The 15281-nt window shown below is 49.0% G+C and overlaps 1 protein-coding gene across 3 annotated transcripts in view; it reads right to left on the bottom strand.

Moving 5' to 3' along the window:
* sugct (succinyl-CoA:glutarate-CoA transferase) overlaps positions 1 to 15281 on the bottom strand; it is a 45506-nt gene that overhangs the window by 26838 nt on the left and 3387 nt on the right. Inside the window, exons 7-13 of one of the 3 annotated variants that reach the window (XM_037078917.1) lie at positions 12779 to 12870; positions 11439 to 11582; positions 7245 to 7340; positions 4014 to 4085; positions 3802 to 3899; positions 3579 to 3681; positions 1403 to 2009 (exon numbers count right to left, since the gene is read on the bottom strand). In XM_037078917.1, coding sequence (XP_036934812.1) covers positions 1920 to 2009; positions 3579 to 3681; positions 3802 to 3899; positions 4014 to 4085; positions 7245 to 7340; positions 11439 to 11582; positions 12779 to 12870 — 695 coding nt within the window. In that variant the 3' untranslated portion in view covers positions 1403 to 1919. Of the gene's footprint in view, positions 1 to 1402; positions 2010 to 3578; positions 3682 to 3801; positions 3900 to 4013; positions 4086 to 7244; positions 7341 to 11438; positions 11583 to 12778; positions 12871 to 15281 lie in introns of those variants that run through there. The other 2 variants (XM_037078914.1, XM_037078915.1) reach the window with 2 other exon arrangements.

Raw genomic sequence — 15281 nt, forward strand, 5'->3', positions numbered from 1 at the left:
ATCAGAGTGTCAGCAGAAGAAAGCTATTTTACTCTAATTACCGACATCATGTGGGAAACATTTACTACCAGAGAGATGCAGGATTTTATGGGAACAAACACTTTCAGTGAACAGCTGCTGTCAGCACAGACCACGTGCCTTTGAGCAAGGTTTTCAACCAGCAGCAGAGTCCAGCAGCAGCACACATTCCCAACCTTCATCATCCTATGAGCCGTTTCTCAACGGCCTCCGGTCAGACGAGCGAGCTGTGTTTCTGTAGTTGTGTTGTTGTGTTTCTGTAGTTGTGTTGTTGTAGTTGTGTTGTTGTGTTGCTGTAGTTGTGTAGTTGTGTTGCTGTAGTTGTGTAGTTGTGTTGCTGTAGTTGTGTTGTTGTGTTGCTGTAGTTGTGTTGTTGTGTTGCTGTAGTTGTGTTGCTGTAGTTGTGTTGTTGTAGTTGTGTTGTTGCAGTTGTGTTGTTGTGTTGCTGCAGTTGTGTTGCTGTGTTGCTGCAGTTGTGTTGCTGTGTTGCTGTAGTTGTGTTGTTGTGTTGTTGTGTTGCTGTAGTTGTGTTGTTGTGTTTCTGTAGTTGTGTTGCTGTAGTTGTGTTGCTGTAGTTGTGTTTCTGTAGTTGTGTTGCTGTAGTTGTGTTGCTGTAGTTGTGTTGCTGTAGTTGTGTTGTTGTGTTGCTGTAGTTGTGTTGCTGTAGTTGTGTTGTTGTAGTTGTGTTGCTGCAGTTGTGTTGCTGTGTTGCTGTAGTTGTGTTGCTGTGTTGCTGTGTTGCTGCAGTTGTGTTGCTGCAGTTGTGTTGCTGTAGTTGTGTAGTTGTGTTGCTGTAGTTGTGTTGCTGCAGTTGTGTTGCTGTGTTGCTGTAGTTGTGTTGCTGTAGTTGTGTTGTTGTAGTTGTGTTGTTGTGTTGCTGTAGTTGTGTTGCTGTAGTTGTGTTGTTGTGTTGCTGTAGTTGTGTTGTTGTAGTTGTGTTGCTGTAGTTGTGTTGTTGTGTTTCTGTAGTTGTGTTGTTGTAGTTGTGTTGTTGCAGTTGTGTTGTTGTGTTGCTGCAGTTGTGTTGTTGTGTTTCTGTAGTTGTGTTGTTGTAGTTGTGTTGTTGCAGTTGTGTTGCTGTGTTGCTGCAGTTGTGTTGCTGTGTTGCTGTAGTTGTGTTGTTGTGTTTCTGTAGTTGTGTTGCTGTAGTTGTGTTGCTGTGTTGCTGTAGTTGTGTTGCTGTGTTGCTGCAGTTGTGTTGCTGTGTTGCTGCAGTTGTGTTGTTGTGTTTCTGTAGTTGTGTTGCTGTAGTTGTGTTGTTGTGTTGCTGCAGTTGTGTTGCTGTGTTGCTGTAGTTGTGTTGTTGTGTTTCTGTAGTTGTGTTGCTGTAGTTGTGTTGCTGTGTTGCTGCAGTTGTGTTGCTGTGTTGCTGTAGTTGTGTTGCTGTGTTGCTGTAGTTGTGTTGCTGTGTTGCTGTAGTTGTGTTGCTGTGTTGCTGCAGTTGTGTTGCTGTGTTGCTGCAGTTGTGTTGCTGTGTTGCTGCAGTTGTGTTGCTGTGTGTCTGCCTGGATGCTTCAGGAACAGTCAGCCTGCTCTGGACTCGTGTGAAGTCTTCTGTGTGAAGTCTTCTGACAGCATGCAGCCAATCAGCTTCAGTTCGTTGTTTCCTGTTGAAGCGTCCCAGCTGTCGGCGAGCATCGCAGCGATGTGCAGCCGTTCCAGTCGCGTTCTGTTTCTCCCAGATGGCGTTCAGGAGGAAGAGGAGACTTTGTTTTGTGCTCAAGGTCCAAAAAACAAAGTCTGTCTGGTTCTGGAGTAGTTTGGCTGACTTGGCTAACAGGAAACTAGTGTGACCGTCTGTTTCGACGGACAACATGAGGTTTAAATCGCCCGATGACTCAGCGACTCTCGGGGAGAGCAGCATCTGTGCTGCTGCCAGATGTGTGAAAACATCTGACCCATCAGTCAGCACGCACAGGTGTGAGCGAGCACAGCGACCCGACTCGGCTCCAAACAAGTCGCTGCAGCACTGGAGAGGCAGATGGGCTGGTCTGACACACACACACACACACACACACACACACACACACACACACACACACACACACTGAGTCAGAGCCTTTATATGACAGTGTGGTACCAGGTGGTGCTGATCCGAGCTGTTGTCCTCAAAACACACATTCAGATAAAGCAGGCAGGAGAGGACGCCCTGCAGTCACATGTCGGTGTGGTCGTGTATCAAACACATGCTAACACATGCTAACGTTAGCATCACTTCAGAGTGAATCCAGCACAAGCTTTCAGAACTGAAGAGATGAAGTCTGAGAGGCTCAGAGCAGCTGTCGTATCTTTCCTCCTCTCACACAGTCGACTCTGTCAGACGTTCTTCAAACCTCCACCGTCTGTTTCTCTGATAATCAAGTTAGCCGAGCGCTAAACCAGAAGTTAGCCGCCCTGACTGGCTGAAGACAGGAACGTGCTCAGAGCTACAGTCTGTAAAATCAACGTTAACATGGAAAATGCTGGAAATGATCAACACAGACGCAAACAGACAGACGACGCGTCCGTCAACACAATCGCCCAGTGATGAGAACTGATGGGAGGGGGCGGAGCTGAGGAGGCGGGGCCACAGGCCGACTCTCACACCTGATTGGATGAAGGCTGGGCGGCAGCTCGCCCGCTAATCAAGGTGTTTGTTTTTATTTTAGAGAAACAGAAGAAGAAGAAACACACGAGAGGATGACTGAGAGACACACACACACACACACACACACACACACACACAGTAATGAGGCGTGTGTGTTATTGTAACATGCTGAGTTGTGTAATTTGTGAGCGGTGACTAATTTGTTTTTAATCCATATGGACGGACAGTTTGATGAGCAGACACACACACACACACACACACACACACACACACCCCTCTCTAACCACAGCTGTGTAGTTGAACGGAGGACATCAGCTGTTTCAGTCGGCTGGTTTACAAAACTTTACAGCTACAGCAGCAAACGTCTCAATCTTACTGTCGGCTCAAAAGCTGATTTCTCCTGTTTTACCATTTTGAGATAAAAACAAACCAACATGTTCACAGTTTCAGAGTTTCAGTCGGGTATCAAACTCTCTGCCCGACCTGCAGCCGACAACAGCCAGTGAGCCTCTCTCTTCCTCCTCTCTCCTGAGCCAATCACACGCCGTCACACAAGCATCATGCAGCCAATGAGAGTTCAGATCAGTCCTATCTGGTTCCTCTCAGTGTTTAAACTTGATGTAGTTTTCTGTGTTCTGCTCTTTGAATCGTCTGTTTTTCCAGCTCAGCTCTTGTTTCTGACTCTTTTCTCTGCTCACAGTTAGTGTGAAGAAGGAAGTAAAGAGCTGGAATGAGTCGGTCCAGTACGACGTGACTGAACCAGCCGGTGTCACTGTGACGGAGGCTGTGATTCTGTTTCTGTTCTAATGGACCAGGAATCATCTTCATCATCATCCACACTCAATGTTCTGGAAGCCCGATGTGCCTCCACATGTGCAACAGGCCAGATGAAGGAGAACCAGTGGAGACCCGGGCCGACAGCTGGGTCGACCGCAGCAGAACCAGAACTAGTCAACCTGTGTGTCTGACTGACCTGTGGATCAGAGAAGACTTCCTGGATGCTGTTGATTGGTCCAACAGGAACACCTGAGCCCTCAAACCTCCTCAGCCAATCAGCCGTCTTCTCCTGCAGAAACCTGACGGAGAAATCACCTCATTAATTATTCATGAGCACACAGAGGTGTGTGTGTGTGTGTGTGTGTGTGTGTGTGTGTGTGTGTGTGTGTGTGTGTGTGTGTGTGTGTGTGTGTGTGTACCTCTGGGACAGTGTGTGCAGCAGTTCTTTACGGTTCTGGACTCTCAGCTTGTTGGTTTTGTATTTCGGCTCGTCTGTGAGCTCCACCAGCTTCAGAACCTGCACACACACACACACACACACACACACACACACACACACACCTCTCAGTGTACAGAGTGCATGTATGTGTGTCGCAGTGTTGACCTGTGAGGTCGTGGTTCTGGTTCTGACCTGACAGACTTTGACAAACTGTTTGTCGTTGCCTGCAGCCACGACGATGTGTCCGTCTTTGGTTCTGAAGCCCTGAAACACAGAAGAAGAGACGGAGGTCAGACAACCAACTGAAGAAGAAGAAGAAGAAGAAGAAGAAGGTGGAGAGACTTCAGATCATTAACACCTCGTCACAGCTGCAGCCTGATGCAGTGATCACTCCTGAGTCTTTAATCCTGATTTACATTGTTAGAGATAAAACAATTTACGAAAACTTGATGTTTTATCAGGAAGCAGCTGACAGTGAACACGACCAGAACCAGCCGACAGTGAACGCGACCAGAACCAGCCGACAGTGAACGCGACCAGAACCAGCCGACAGTGAACGCGACCAGAACCAGCCGACAGTGAACAGGTGAACCAGTGAATCACATGCGGTGGTGAAGGAGGAGGAGCAGCAGGTGCAGAGACAGCAGACAGCAGACAGCAGACTTCACCTCGTTACTTTGGGGATTATATCATTTTCATTAAGATGATTGTTCCCAGCAGGTAGATATGAAACCTAATCTAATTAAGCAGCAGGTTCTGAGAGTTCTGGGTGAGAGGACGAGGTCCATCTGAGACCCACAGGAGGTTTAAAATTACTTTAATAAGCTGAAGGACGCCTGAGGAGTCCAGCTGCAGGAGGGCAACTTCTCCTTCATCTCCTCCTCCTCCTCTTCTTCATCTCCTCCTCCTCCTCTTCTTCATCTCCTCCTCCTCCTCTTCTTCATCTCCTCCTCCTCCTCTTCTTCATCTCCTCCTCCTCCTCTTCTTCATCTCCTCCTCCTCCTCTTCCTCTAGTAATCTGTCTTCTCTTCCTCACTAATTGTCTTCTTCCTCCTTCAGGACTTTCTCCTCCTCTTCTTCTTTCTCACAATCGTTTGTAATAAAAACCGTCTCGACATGAAAGAGGACGAGAGCTGCTGTCTTACATCACAACACACACACACACACACACACACACACACACACACACACACACACCACATCCCTCAGACCACTAACCCTTTAGTCACACTGCACTCGGCCTCGGCTTTGACCGCCGCCTCCCTTTCATCTCCGGCCTCAGGGACTTGTGGGTAACGCAGTCCACCGGGGGACTTCGACAGGATGCTCATCCACAAAACCCCAAACAGTCCTCAGAGAGCGCAGGCGGTGCGGTCGGGCTGCAGCGGGGAGAGTTGTGCCCCCTGCTGGCTGCAGGTCAAACATCCAAACCACAACCACCCCAAACACAACTTCAGAACTCAACTGGAGCTCCTTGTCGTTTCTGTTTGTCCGCAGCTCCGCCGAGCTTCAGCCTCTTTTATCGGCCTGTTTTGAATTAGCTGAAAATGTACCGTTTCATTCAGCCTCAGTGTTTTCTGATGAAGCTGCTCTACAGCTCAGACAGACGGACACAGTTAGAGACTCGCCGGTGAACAAGTGGAGCGTTCAGCAGCTAAAGACACATTCAGAGGGCGGTGGAGACCAAAGACGGAGCTGAAAGAGGAGAAGCTGCTAACATCTGGGTGCAGTGTGGATGTATGTTATCAGGGTTTAGTTTTGGGTCAGTGACCCAGCAGCAGTGACCAGTGTTCATGCTGAAGTGTGTTGAAGTTAAGGCAGTGAAGTTTGTTAATAATCGCCTCCTGATATCTGACTCGTGATTTTCATCTTTGGTTGTGTCGTTTCTTTGTCAAGCAGCTGCAGCGTTGCTCAGTCTCGCTGAGTTTACAGAGACAGAGGACAGAAACTGTCTGTGCAACTGATCAGAGATCAGACGTCAGATATCTCACTGCTCACACAAACATCTGTTTACATGGACGCTGAGCACAGGATCAGATCCTGAGGTGTGACTGATCCCAGGACAGCCGCTGTGCTTTAAACAACGACCCGCTTCGTTCATAACTGAACACATCAAACATTCGCTCCCATCCATCCTCAGCGCGGTCCGACCCGGCCGACCTCAACAGGAAACTCGTCTTATAGATTTTAATATAAAAGCTCCTCAAATCATCTGCTGATGTTTTTATGTCGGTGAAGAGAAGTCGGTCACAGTCCTGAACTCATGTACCATCAGGACGACCGACCGGACCGACCCGGATTGAACCGACCCGGATTGAACCGACCCGACAGCAGCAGTCTGTAGAGTCACAGTTCGACTCGCTGCCTGTCTCAGTCTGACGGATGTGAATTGACCCGTCTCACAAATCAGATGTGAACTTTAAAAGCGTCGGCGGGTCGGACGACTTCTTCAGCTCTAATGTCTTCCACGTAAAGCCACAACCGCACAACACCAATAATTCTGTTGTTCCAACTGTCATGATCTCCGGAGGACCCGTCTGCTCCACTTTCATCTGCGGCGCCCGAGGGGAAGCGGGGGGAGGGAGCGCGGCATTGTGGGTAAGGCAGTTCACACGAGGATTAGATCCGAGCGGCGCACAATAACGCTCCGGCTGGTGAGGGACGGCGACCACAAGAATCGAGCCGCCGCCGCCGCCATGTTCACACCGAGCAGATGGAGCGAAACATCAGTCAGAGAGAGTGTGTGTGTGTGTGTGTGTGTGTGTGTGTGTGTGTGTGTGTGTGTGTGTGTCTGTGTGAGAACCATGTCAGCTGCCTCGGGCTCAGAGTCAGTAATGTAAAGCAGATTGACGACTCGGTCGGGCCCGGTCTGGTACTGAACTCTGAGTGTCAGAACGTCTAACTGCTTTTATTCAGAGTTTATTTGTTGACCTAAGACTGAAACATGATTCAGACCAGAGAGAACAAGCGAAGAAGAGGAGAACATCTTCATCACAAACGTTCAAACTCTCTGAATGTAAAGTCAGATTCTGTTTCTGGCAGACTGGTGCTGGTCGGTTCTGTCTGGTACCGACTGCTGGTTCTGACTTGTATGATATAAAACACCAGCTGGAGGTTAACAGGGTTAAAAACTGTTCTCAGGTCAGACAAAGAACCAGTCGGTCCGGTCAGAGGAGCTGAAACAGTTAGACTCCTCCGACACGCTGCAGGAGAAACGTTGGAATCTGCTGGACGAGATCATGGTGACGGAGCGAGGAGTGAAACTACATTTCTGTTGCTGCAGCAGGAAACTCGACGTCATCTGTTTGTTTCAGTGTGAGATGTTGTGCTGACACACTGACTGTCTGCCTGACATCATCACCTCTGACAGACAGAACCTTCAGGTATCACAGTAGGAACAGCAGAGGAAGGTTCTGGAGTTACCTGATAAGGTACGATGCTCTCGTGGGCCGTCCCCCAGCGCCGCGCCTCCTTCCCCGCGTTCAGGTAGTTGGCAGCGATGTGGCTGAGACAGGAAACCTGCAAGAGAGACAGACGTGTTAATGTGAGCTGTCGTCAGCCTCGCTCGTCCCGGCTGCCGGTGCAGGTCGGCGCTCACTCGGCATTCCTGAAAGAAAGAAAACCACAGTTCTGCTCTCGACGCTGCACAAAGCCTCCAGAGAGCAAACAGCCGTCTCACCGGTGGATGGATTTCAACGACTCCTGCAGAACCATCGGCCTCCGGTTCTGTTCTATTCTCTGCTTCCTTGTTTCCATCACAGAGCTGCGACTGAACCCAACACCTGGTTCTGCTCCGCTACAATCACAAACAACTCGACAGAGTCCAGACGTCAGTCTGTGTTTCAGCACCGGATCTGTAGTGACACTGAGACTCTGGAGGACTGTTCACACCGACACGCAGACCCAAAGACTTACAGTATGTTCTGTGTTTTCATAGAAACAAAGTTATTACGGACTCCTCTAGGACCAGAACACTGGACTGAGAACACACAAAACAATATGAAGTTATTATTAACACTCAATATAAACAGAATCTACTCACACTTTAAGTCGCGAGGTGTTAAATCAACGTTTTTAATCTTTGTTATGTTGGTTTTCACTCTTCAGGGTTCCGTCTGTGAGGACACGTCATTCAAACTCAGAGCGTCAGTCTGTGATGAGACCAGAACCAGACGACGACACCCAGAAATCAACTTTTTAATCAATAATCTTTAATCAAACGTCCTGACGAAGAGAGCTGGGAGGGAAACTGAGCGTCAGACAACCAGCGGCTGTCGTGAGGCAGCAGCAGGCGTCTGGACGACGTTAGCTTCAAGTCGTGTTCAGTTTCATTCATTCTGAGTGTCCAAGAAAGAAGAAGAAGGAAAATGAAGACGGACGATGATTAGAAGGAAAAGACGAGCAGAAGATCAGACGTTCTGAAGGATGTTGACATGACGGAGCAGCGACAGACGGACGTGTGATGGGTGGTGCTGTCAGTCACCGCTCCGCTCTGAAACTGATATGATTCTGTGTTTACAGCCGCAGCAGGAGCTCTAACTACAGGCCCGGCAGGATATATACAGCCGCCGCTGACGGACGGACACGCCACATGAGAGACGGCAGCAACTTTGAATCACCATCACAAAGAAACTGCAGTCGTGTTAAAGCCAGCGTCCATCTGCAGCTCGACAGGACCGCACGTTCAGTCCACACGAGACCAGACAGACAAACTACAAGATGTCAGACGACCGATCTGACGACGGCTCTCATGTGGTGAGAAGACGCTCGGTGACAGGAAGTACCAGGCCCAAATACAGGTCCAAACAGACAGACAGACGGGCCACTGGTTCTGATCAAAGACCGAGCCAATGAGCTTTGACTGTAGATCGTCAAATCAAAATCAGGACTGCTGATTCTCCCAGAACCTTTGTCCACTTCAAAGACATCACAGCTAGCTTAGTGTTAGCCTGCAGCTAGCTTAGTGTTAGCCTGCAGCTAGCTTAGTGTTAGCCTACAGCTAGCTTAGCAACAGCCTGCAGCTAGCTTAGTGTTAGCCTGCAGCTAGCTTAGCATCAGCCTGCAGCTAGCTTAGTGTTAGCCTGCAGCTAGCTTAGCAACAGCTTGCAGCTAGCTTAGCAACAGCTTGCAGTAGAGCTGCAGGATGTATCTTCTGAGCATCGTCAATACGACGTACCTGTGTGCTGTAGTCACATCACAGCGTCTGCGATGTAGAAGGCAAACGAACACATCTACCTTCAAGGGCACCTGACACACATTGTGCATGCAGCGATCCACCAATCACATTAGTTCTTATTCAGTGTGCTGAAGCAGACCACGCCCCTGCACATGGAGTGAGTCACTGGTAACAAGAGAAAATCACAGAAAACGAAGACTTGGTGCCAAACAGAAAAGTAACATCAGTGATCTGGAATTATTTCAGCTATAAGCAGGATGATACTGAACACGTGCTCTGTGTCAACAGTGCCTTGTCTTGAATCATGGATGTGCTCCAAACTCCAAAATCTTCACATTCAACAGGTGGACAAACTCCAGCTGAAGAACAAATGTTGTATCAGTAGTAATTAATTGTTGAATTGGGTCAGCTGGAGTTGGACCTCCACCGGGCGGCACTGGAGGAACCGGAGCAGAGATCACGCTTGGAGGACGATCCTCCTCTCAGTCTAAACTTTCCCAACAGCAACAGCCTGAAGTTATTTGTCGTCTGCAGAAGTTTGGTATTTTCCTGCATGACTGAGCTTTTCCTCAACAAACCACAACAATTACAGTCGCTTCAGGCTGAACTTCAGACTTCTGACTCTTCAGCCTCTGGTGTGCAGCTCTTCCTGGTGTGTGCAGCTGCTTCAGGACCTGCAGGCGGCTCGTTCAGAAACAACTCTGAACTCTGATCGCTTTGTAATCGTTGTATTTCCCCCGACAGCAGAACCAACCTCAGCTTAAACCCGTCCACACGGACGCAGATCCACTGCGGCTGTGTGCCTTCATTGTTCGTCTCTGGTCGCAGCGCTCTGCGGTGGACGTGCCTGTGGTCGCAGCACTTCATACAGGAATGCATCATGGGACATGAGAAGGGGGAGAAGTGGATTGTGGGTATTTTATATGTAGCTGCAGTGAGAGCCAACCGCAGAGATCGAGACTTTCATATCATCCCTCCATCTATTCCATATCACCACGGTGTTTAAATCTGATCGGCCACTAAAAGACAACAAAGGTAAAGATTTGTTATCAAAGTACAGAAGCTAACACGCGTTAGCCTTCGTTAGCTTTAACACTTCTTCTCTGTAACGACTCAGTGATGTCTCAAATCAGTCTCAGAAGATGTCTTCATGCTTCGTCTCCAGGACACAAACATATTTCTGTCTTCAGTCTGAGCCCAGTTTCTCTCCAGAGGACAGAAAGTTCTGAGACCAGCCGACCCGGTTTGACTTGCAGCGTCTCCTCCAGCCAAAGAGGTGAGAGACGAGAATACAGAAAACATAAACCATGTTTTTAAAAGCAACACTGTCACACAAGCAGCAGGTCCTGACACAACAAATCAAACGCACCCCGGGCGCCTCGGATACTTCAGAGTCCAGGACGACGTGTGATCCCATCAGTCTCCGGGTCGCCGGCGGTCTGAGGACCTCGCATCGCTTCATTTGTTTAAAGGGTGAAAACATTCAGAGGAATATTGATCGCTCTGTCTGAACTGCTCAGGATGAATCAACAGCTTGTTTAAAGTCCACACACACACACACACACACACACACACACACACACACACACACACACACACACAGACGTGATTTCCCAGCAGACCCTGAACACATCACTGCAGTAACACGACCTTTTTAGGACGTTCTCGCTACAACATGAAACATTTCAGGACGTTTTACTTTTATTGCTTCACAAACTGAAGCTTCCTGTTCAGGTTCGTTTTCCTCAGACTGAAGCACAAAAACATGAAACAGAGACGAGATCGTGATCGTGATCTTGAACTTGAACGTGAACGTGAACGTGAACGTGAACGTGATCGTGATCGTGATCGTGAACGTGATCGTGAACGTGAACGTGAACGTGAACGTGATCGTGAACGTGATCGTGATCGTGATCGTGATCGTGAACGTGATCGTGAACGTGAACGTGAACGTGAACGTGATCGTGAACGTGAACGTGATCGTGAACGTGATCGTGAACGTGATCGTGATCGTGATCGTGAACGTGATCGTGATCGTGATCGTGATCGTGAACGTGAACGTGAACGTGAACGTGAACGTGATCGTGAACGTGATCGTGATCGTGATCGTGAACGTGATCGTGAACGTGAACGTGATCGTGAACGTGAACGTGAACGTGAACGTGAACGTGATCGTGAACGTGATCGTGAACGTGATCGTGAACGTGAACGTGATCGTGAACGTGATCGTGAACGTGATCGTGATCGTGAACGTCCACCCAGAGCGGAATTCTCCCCCGGCACAGTCGTCTGTTACCTTTAGCTGTCAGGAAGCAATATCACATGTTCACGTCCTGCTGAGCTGCTGGATCTGATCATAATGTGACAAAACCCAGAGATGCTGCAGGTGGATGCTGAGCTGGCTGACACACACACACACACACACACACACACACACTCACCTGTGAGGACAGCAGGTTGCAGTCGATATGAACTCCCGTCCTCGTCTTGTGTCGCTGCAGCAGGGCGGCCATGACGGCTCCGTGTGCGTACAGCCCGGTTGCCAGGTCTGTCATGGCGACACCTGGACGCACCGGCTCCCCGTCCTGCCGGCAGAAGCAGTGCATTATGGGAGCAGAACTGGACTGAGTCCCTCTGTCGACACTTACTGCTGACAGACTTTACTTTGTTTCTCATTCTGTAGACTTTAATCCTTCACAAACTAAAGTTTTCAGTTAAATTCAGAACGTTTTTATTCCTCAGCTGTTAAATTAATTCCTTCTTCTGACGATCAATAAATCACTTTCAGACATGTTGTTAAATAAAAACCTTCAGCTTCTTTTGTCTTCGACCACAAAAACCTTTCAACAAAACATCTGATCACATAAAAACCAATAGATTAATCAATAAAATACTCAACAGACTAATCGACAGTGACAGTAACAATCAATAACCGACCTGATAATATCTCACTGTCAATCAATCTGCTGACGGCTCTGCTGATTGATTGATGAGATTTCTGTTAGACTCAGAAAACAGCACGCAGATCAATTAAAACTGACTGAGCTGCAACTGTTCATCAATAAAACATCAGATTCATTGATTAATATTCTGATCGGCTTGTTCAACGAGAAGATTTGACGATCAGCTGAATGTGTGTTTGGTTTGTGGACGAAACAACCGATCGATCAATAGAGACGATGATCCTGAGGACAGTGCAACAGACATCATGGAGGCACACAGAACAGAACCGGACAGAACCGAGCCAGACAGAACAGAACAGAACCGGACAGAACCGAGCCAGACAGAACAGAACAGAGCCAGACAGAACAGAACAGAACCAGACAGAACAGAACAGAACCGGACAGAACAGAGCCAGACAGAACAGAACAGAACCGGACAGAACCGAGCCAGACAGAACAGAACAGAACCGGACAGAACCGAGCCAGACAGAACAGAACAGAACCGGACAGAACCGAGCCAGACAGAACAGAACAGAACCGGACAGAACTGAGCCAGACAGAACAGAACAGAGCCAGACAGAACAGAACAGAACCAGACAGAACAGAACAGAACAGAGCCAGACAGAACAGAACAGAACCGGACAGAACCGAGCCAGACAGAACAGAACAGAACCGGACAGAACTGAGCCAGACAGAACAGAACAGAGCCAGACAGAACAGAACAGAACCAGACAGAACAGAACAGAACAGAGCCAGACAGAACAGAACAGAACAGAACCGGACAGAACAGAGCCAGACAGAACAGAACAGAACCGGACAGAACAGAACAGCAGTCTGACCTCGGGTCCTGTGATGTGCATCATCCCCGACACAGCAGAGGCGATGGAGTCGTAGCCTGGACTGGAGGCCTGAGGTCCGGTCTGTCCATAACCTGAACACACACACACACACACACGCACACGCACGCACACACACACGCACACACACACACACACACGCACACACACACGCACACACACACATTACTGCCTCTGTGCCAGTGGGCTGGTTCTGGTTCTCTGGAGGAAACACAGTGGGAATCAAACCTCCTCCAGGAACAAACACATTCCAGCCGAGTTGAGTCTGCAGGCTGGTCTCACCTGTGAACACCTGACCCGCCAGAACCTGCTGACGGACCCACTCAGGTGTTGTGAGTCCAGTGAGGACCGCTGGGCCCTGACGGAGGTTCTCGCTCTGCTGACTGCAGCTTCAGCTGTAACATCCGACACCTTCAACATGTTCAGTTGGATATGAAGACGGTTCGACTCGTCATCAGAATCTTATGAATGATGACACAGATGATCAGATTTCTGTAAGTTTCTGATTGATTTCTGATCGGGTCACTCTGCTGCTCTTCATCGTCTCTGAGTCTCATTTAATCCCAGAAAACATGAAAAGGTGTGAAACTGTCTGGAGTCGACCCGACTCAGCACAAACACACAACACTGGACTCGGCACCAAACCGTCTGAATGCACGTTTCTTTCCTCAGTTCTGGAAAAATCCTCTTACGGCCTCGATGACGTCGACGAGTCGACTCTCAGTTCTCAGCGTGAAAGAATCTCTGGCGTGAAGATGAGAAGATGAAACTGATCTCGGGTCGTCAAATATATAACATGAAGACATAAACACAACGTAAACACGGCGGCACCCTGCTGACAGCTTCTGACTGCAGCCTCAGAAGGTTCACAGCTTCAATTATTGATGGGACTGAAAGTTTAGCAGCAACACGTCCTGATCCGATCAGAACATTCTGCTCGCTCAGCTGACTGGAGGGAAGAGATCGATCGGATCGGCTGCGTCGGCCTCCTGAACACGTCCTGCTGCAGGTTGGACGGTTCAGGATGCTCAGGATGGAACCATGTGACGTCAGAGTGATGTCACAGTGATGTCACAGTGACTGGTTCCCTCTCACACTGCCCTACTGGTCCTGACAGATGATCAGAACCGTGACCGGACCGAGCGCTGACGTGGCAGCAGGTCGTGTCTGTGACCCGTCCGGCCTCTTTGGTTCTGGCGTGCTGTGTGAAACGACTTCATGTCGGCGCCGTTGGGTCAGTGTGAACAAACGGGCCGTGTGGAGGTCCAGACTGATGATGTTCTGACTGCCAGACAACTGGACCTCCTGAAACTAAAGTCAGATTACAGCTCAGGAAGAATCATCCTCCGATCAGAACCTGCAGGAAACAACATGATGGAGGAGAGTGTGTGTGTGTGTGTGTGTGTGTGTGTGTGTGTGTGTGTGTGTGTGTGTGTCTTTACTCTGGAGTCCAGTGACATCTACTGGTTCCGTCTGAGAGCTGCGGGTCTGTCCAGGATGTGTTCTGTGACTGTATAGTCATTCAGTACTGGACCAGAAACAGCAGGAGACGACGTAGAACCGGATCAAACGACCGGACCAAACAGGAGAGCGATTCTGTAGCATCAGTCAGAGAACGAGGTCCGATCACAAACGAGGACAAACGTCTTTTTGAAATGTGTGTTTAAAGACTCGAGCAGCAGAAGTGATTTGATGTGTTTCAGCGTGCTCAGAAGAACTTTCAGCTGGTTCTGAAACAGTCTCAGTTCGACACCGGTGCCTCTGTTGGACCCACATAAACCAGCGAGACCGTCAGAGAGAAGATCCTGTCAGCGGGTCACACTGAGCGCCGGTCCGACCCGGGTGAGGCGTGAACTTCACAGGAGAGCAGCTGATCAGCTTCATTCAGAACCACGTCTGGTTCTCCAGCCTGGGAACGATCAACTGCCAGCTGATGACTAAAACAATATAATCAATAAAGCTGATCAATAACTCTGCTGGTGAAGTTCTGGTTCTGTCCAGGAAACATGACTCATCTCTGACTCAACGCTAAATGTTCATGAAACTAACTAATGATGACTGAAGCTTGTTGGAGCGTCTGACGTCTGCAGCACATTACTCATTAAACTCTGCTGGTTCTGGTTCCTGTGTGAGTCTGCAGCCGGTCCACATTATCCAGACACCACAGCAGCAGAAACAGCAGACCCGCTTCCTGCTGAGGAGAACTCAGCGCCGCCTGTTAGCTGTAACGGGCCACAACTGAACACATCACAGTCTTTTCACTTTCTTTAGGAACCTTTGTAGCTTCATGACTGGATCTCTGTTCTGATGTGTTAAGAACCATCAGGTCCGTTAAACACTGATCACGTCTCTGTTCCTCCAGCGAAGAACTTTAACAGCTTAAAAACTAAATACGAGTTCTGCATGGAGGAGAGTTGGGTCAGAACCGGACCTGCTGGAGGAATAAACACCTGGAGTCTCATCTGGTTCTGATCCGGAGCCGTTA

This window comes from Acanthopagrus latus, chromosome 19, assembly GCF_904848185.1.
Source record: "Acanthopagrus latus isolate v.2019 chromosome 19, fAcaLat1.1, whole genome shotgun sequence".
NCBI lineage: Eukaryota > Metazoa > Chordata > Actinopteri > Spariformes > Sparidae > Acanthopagrus > Acanthopagrus latus.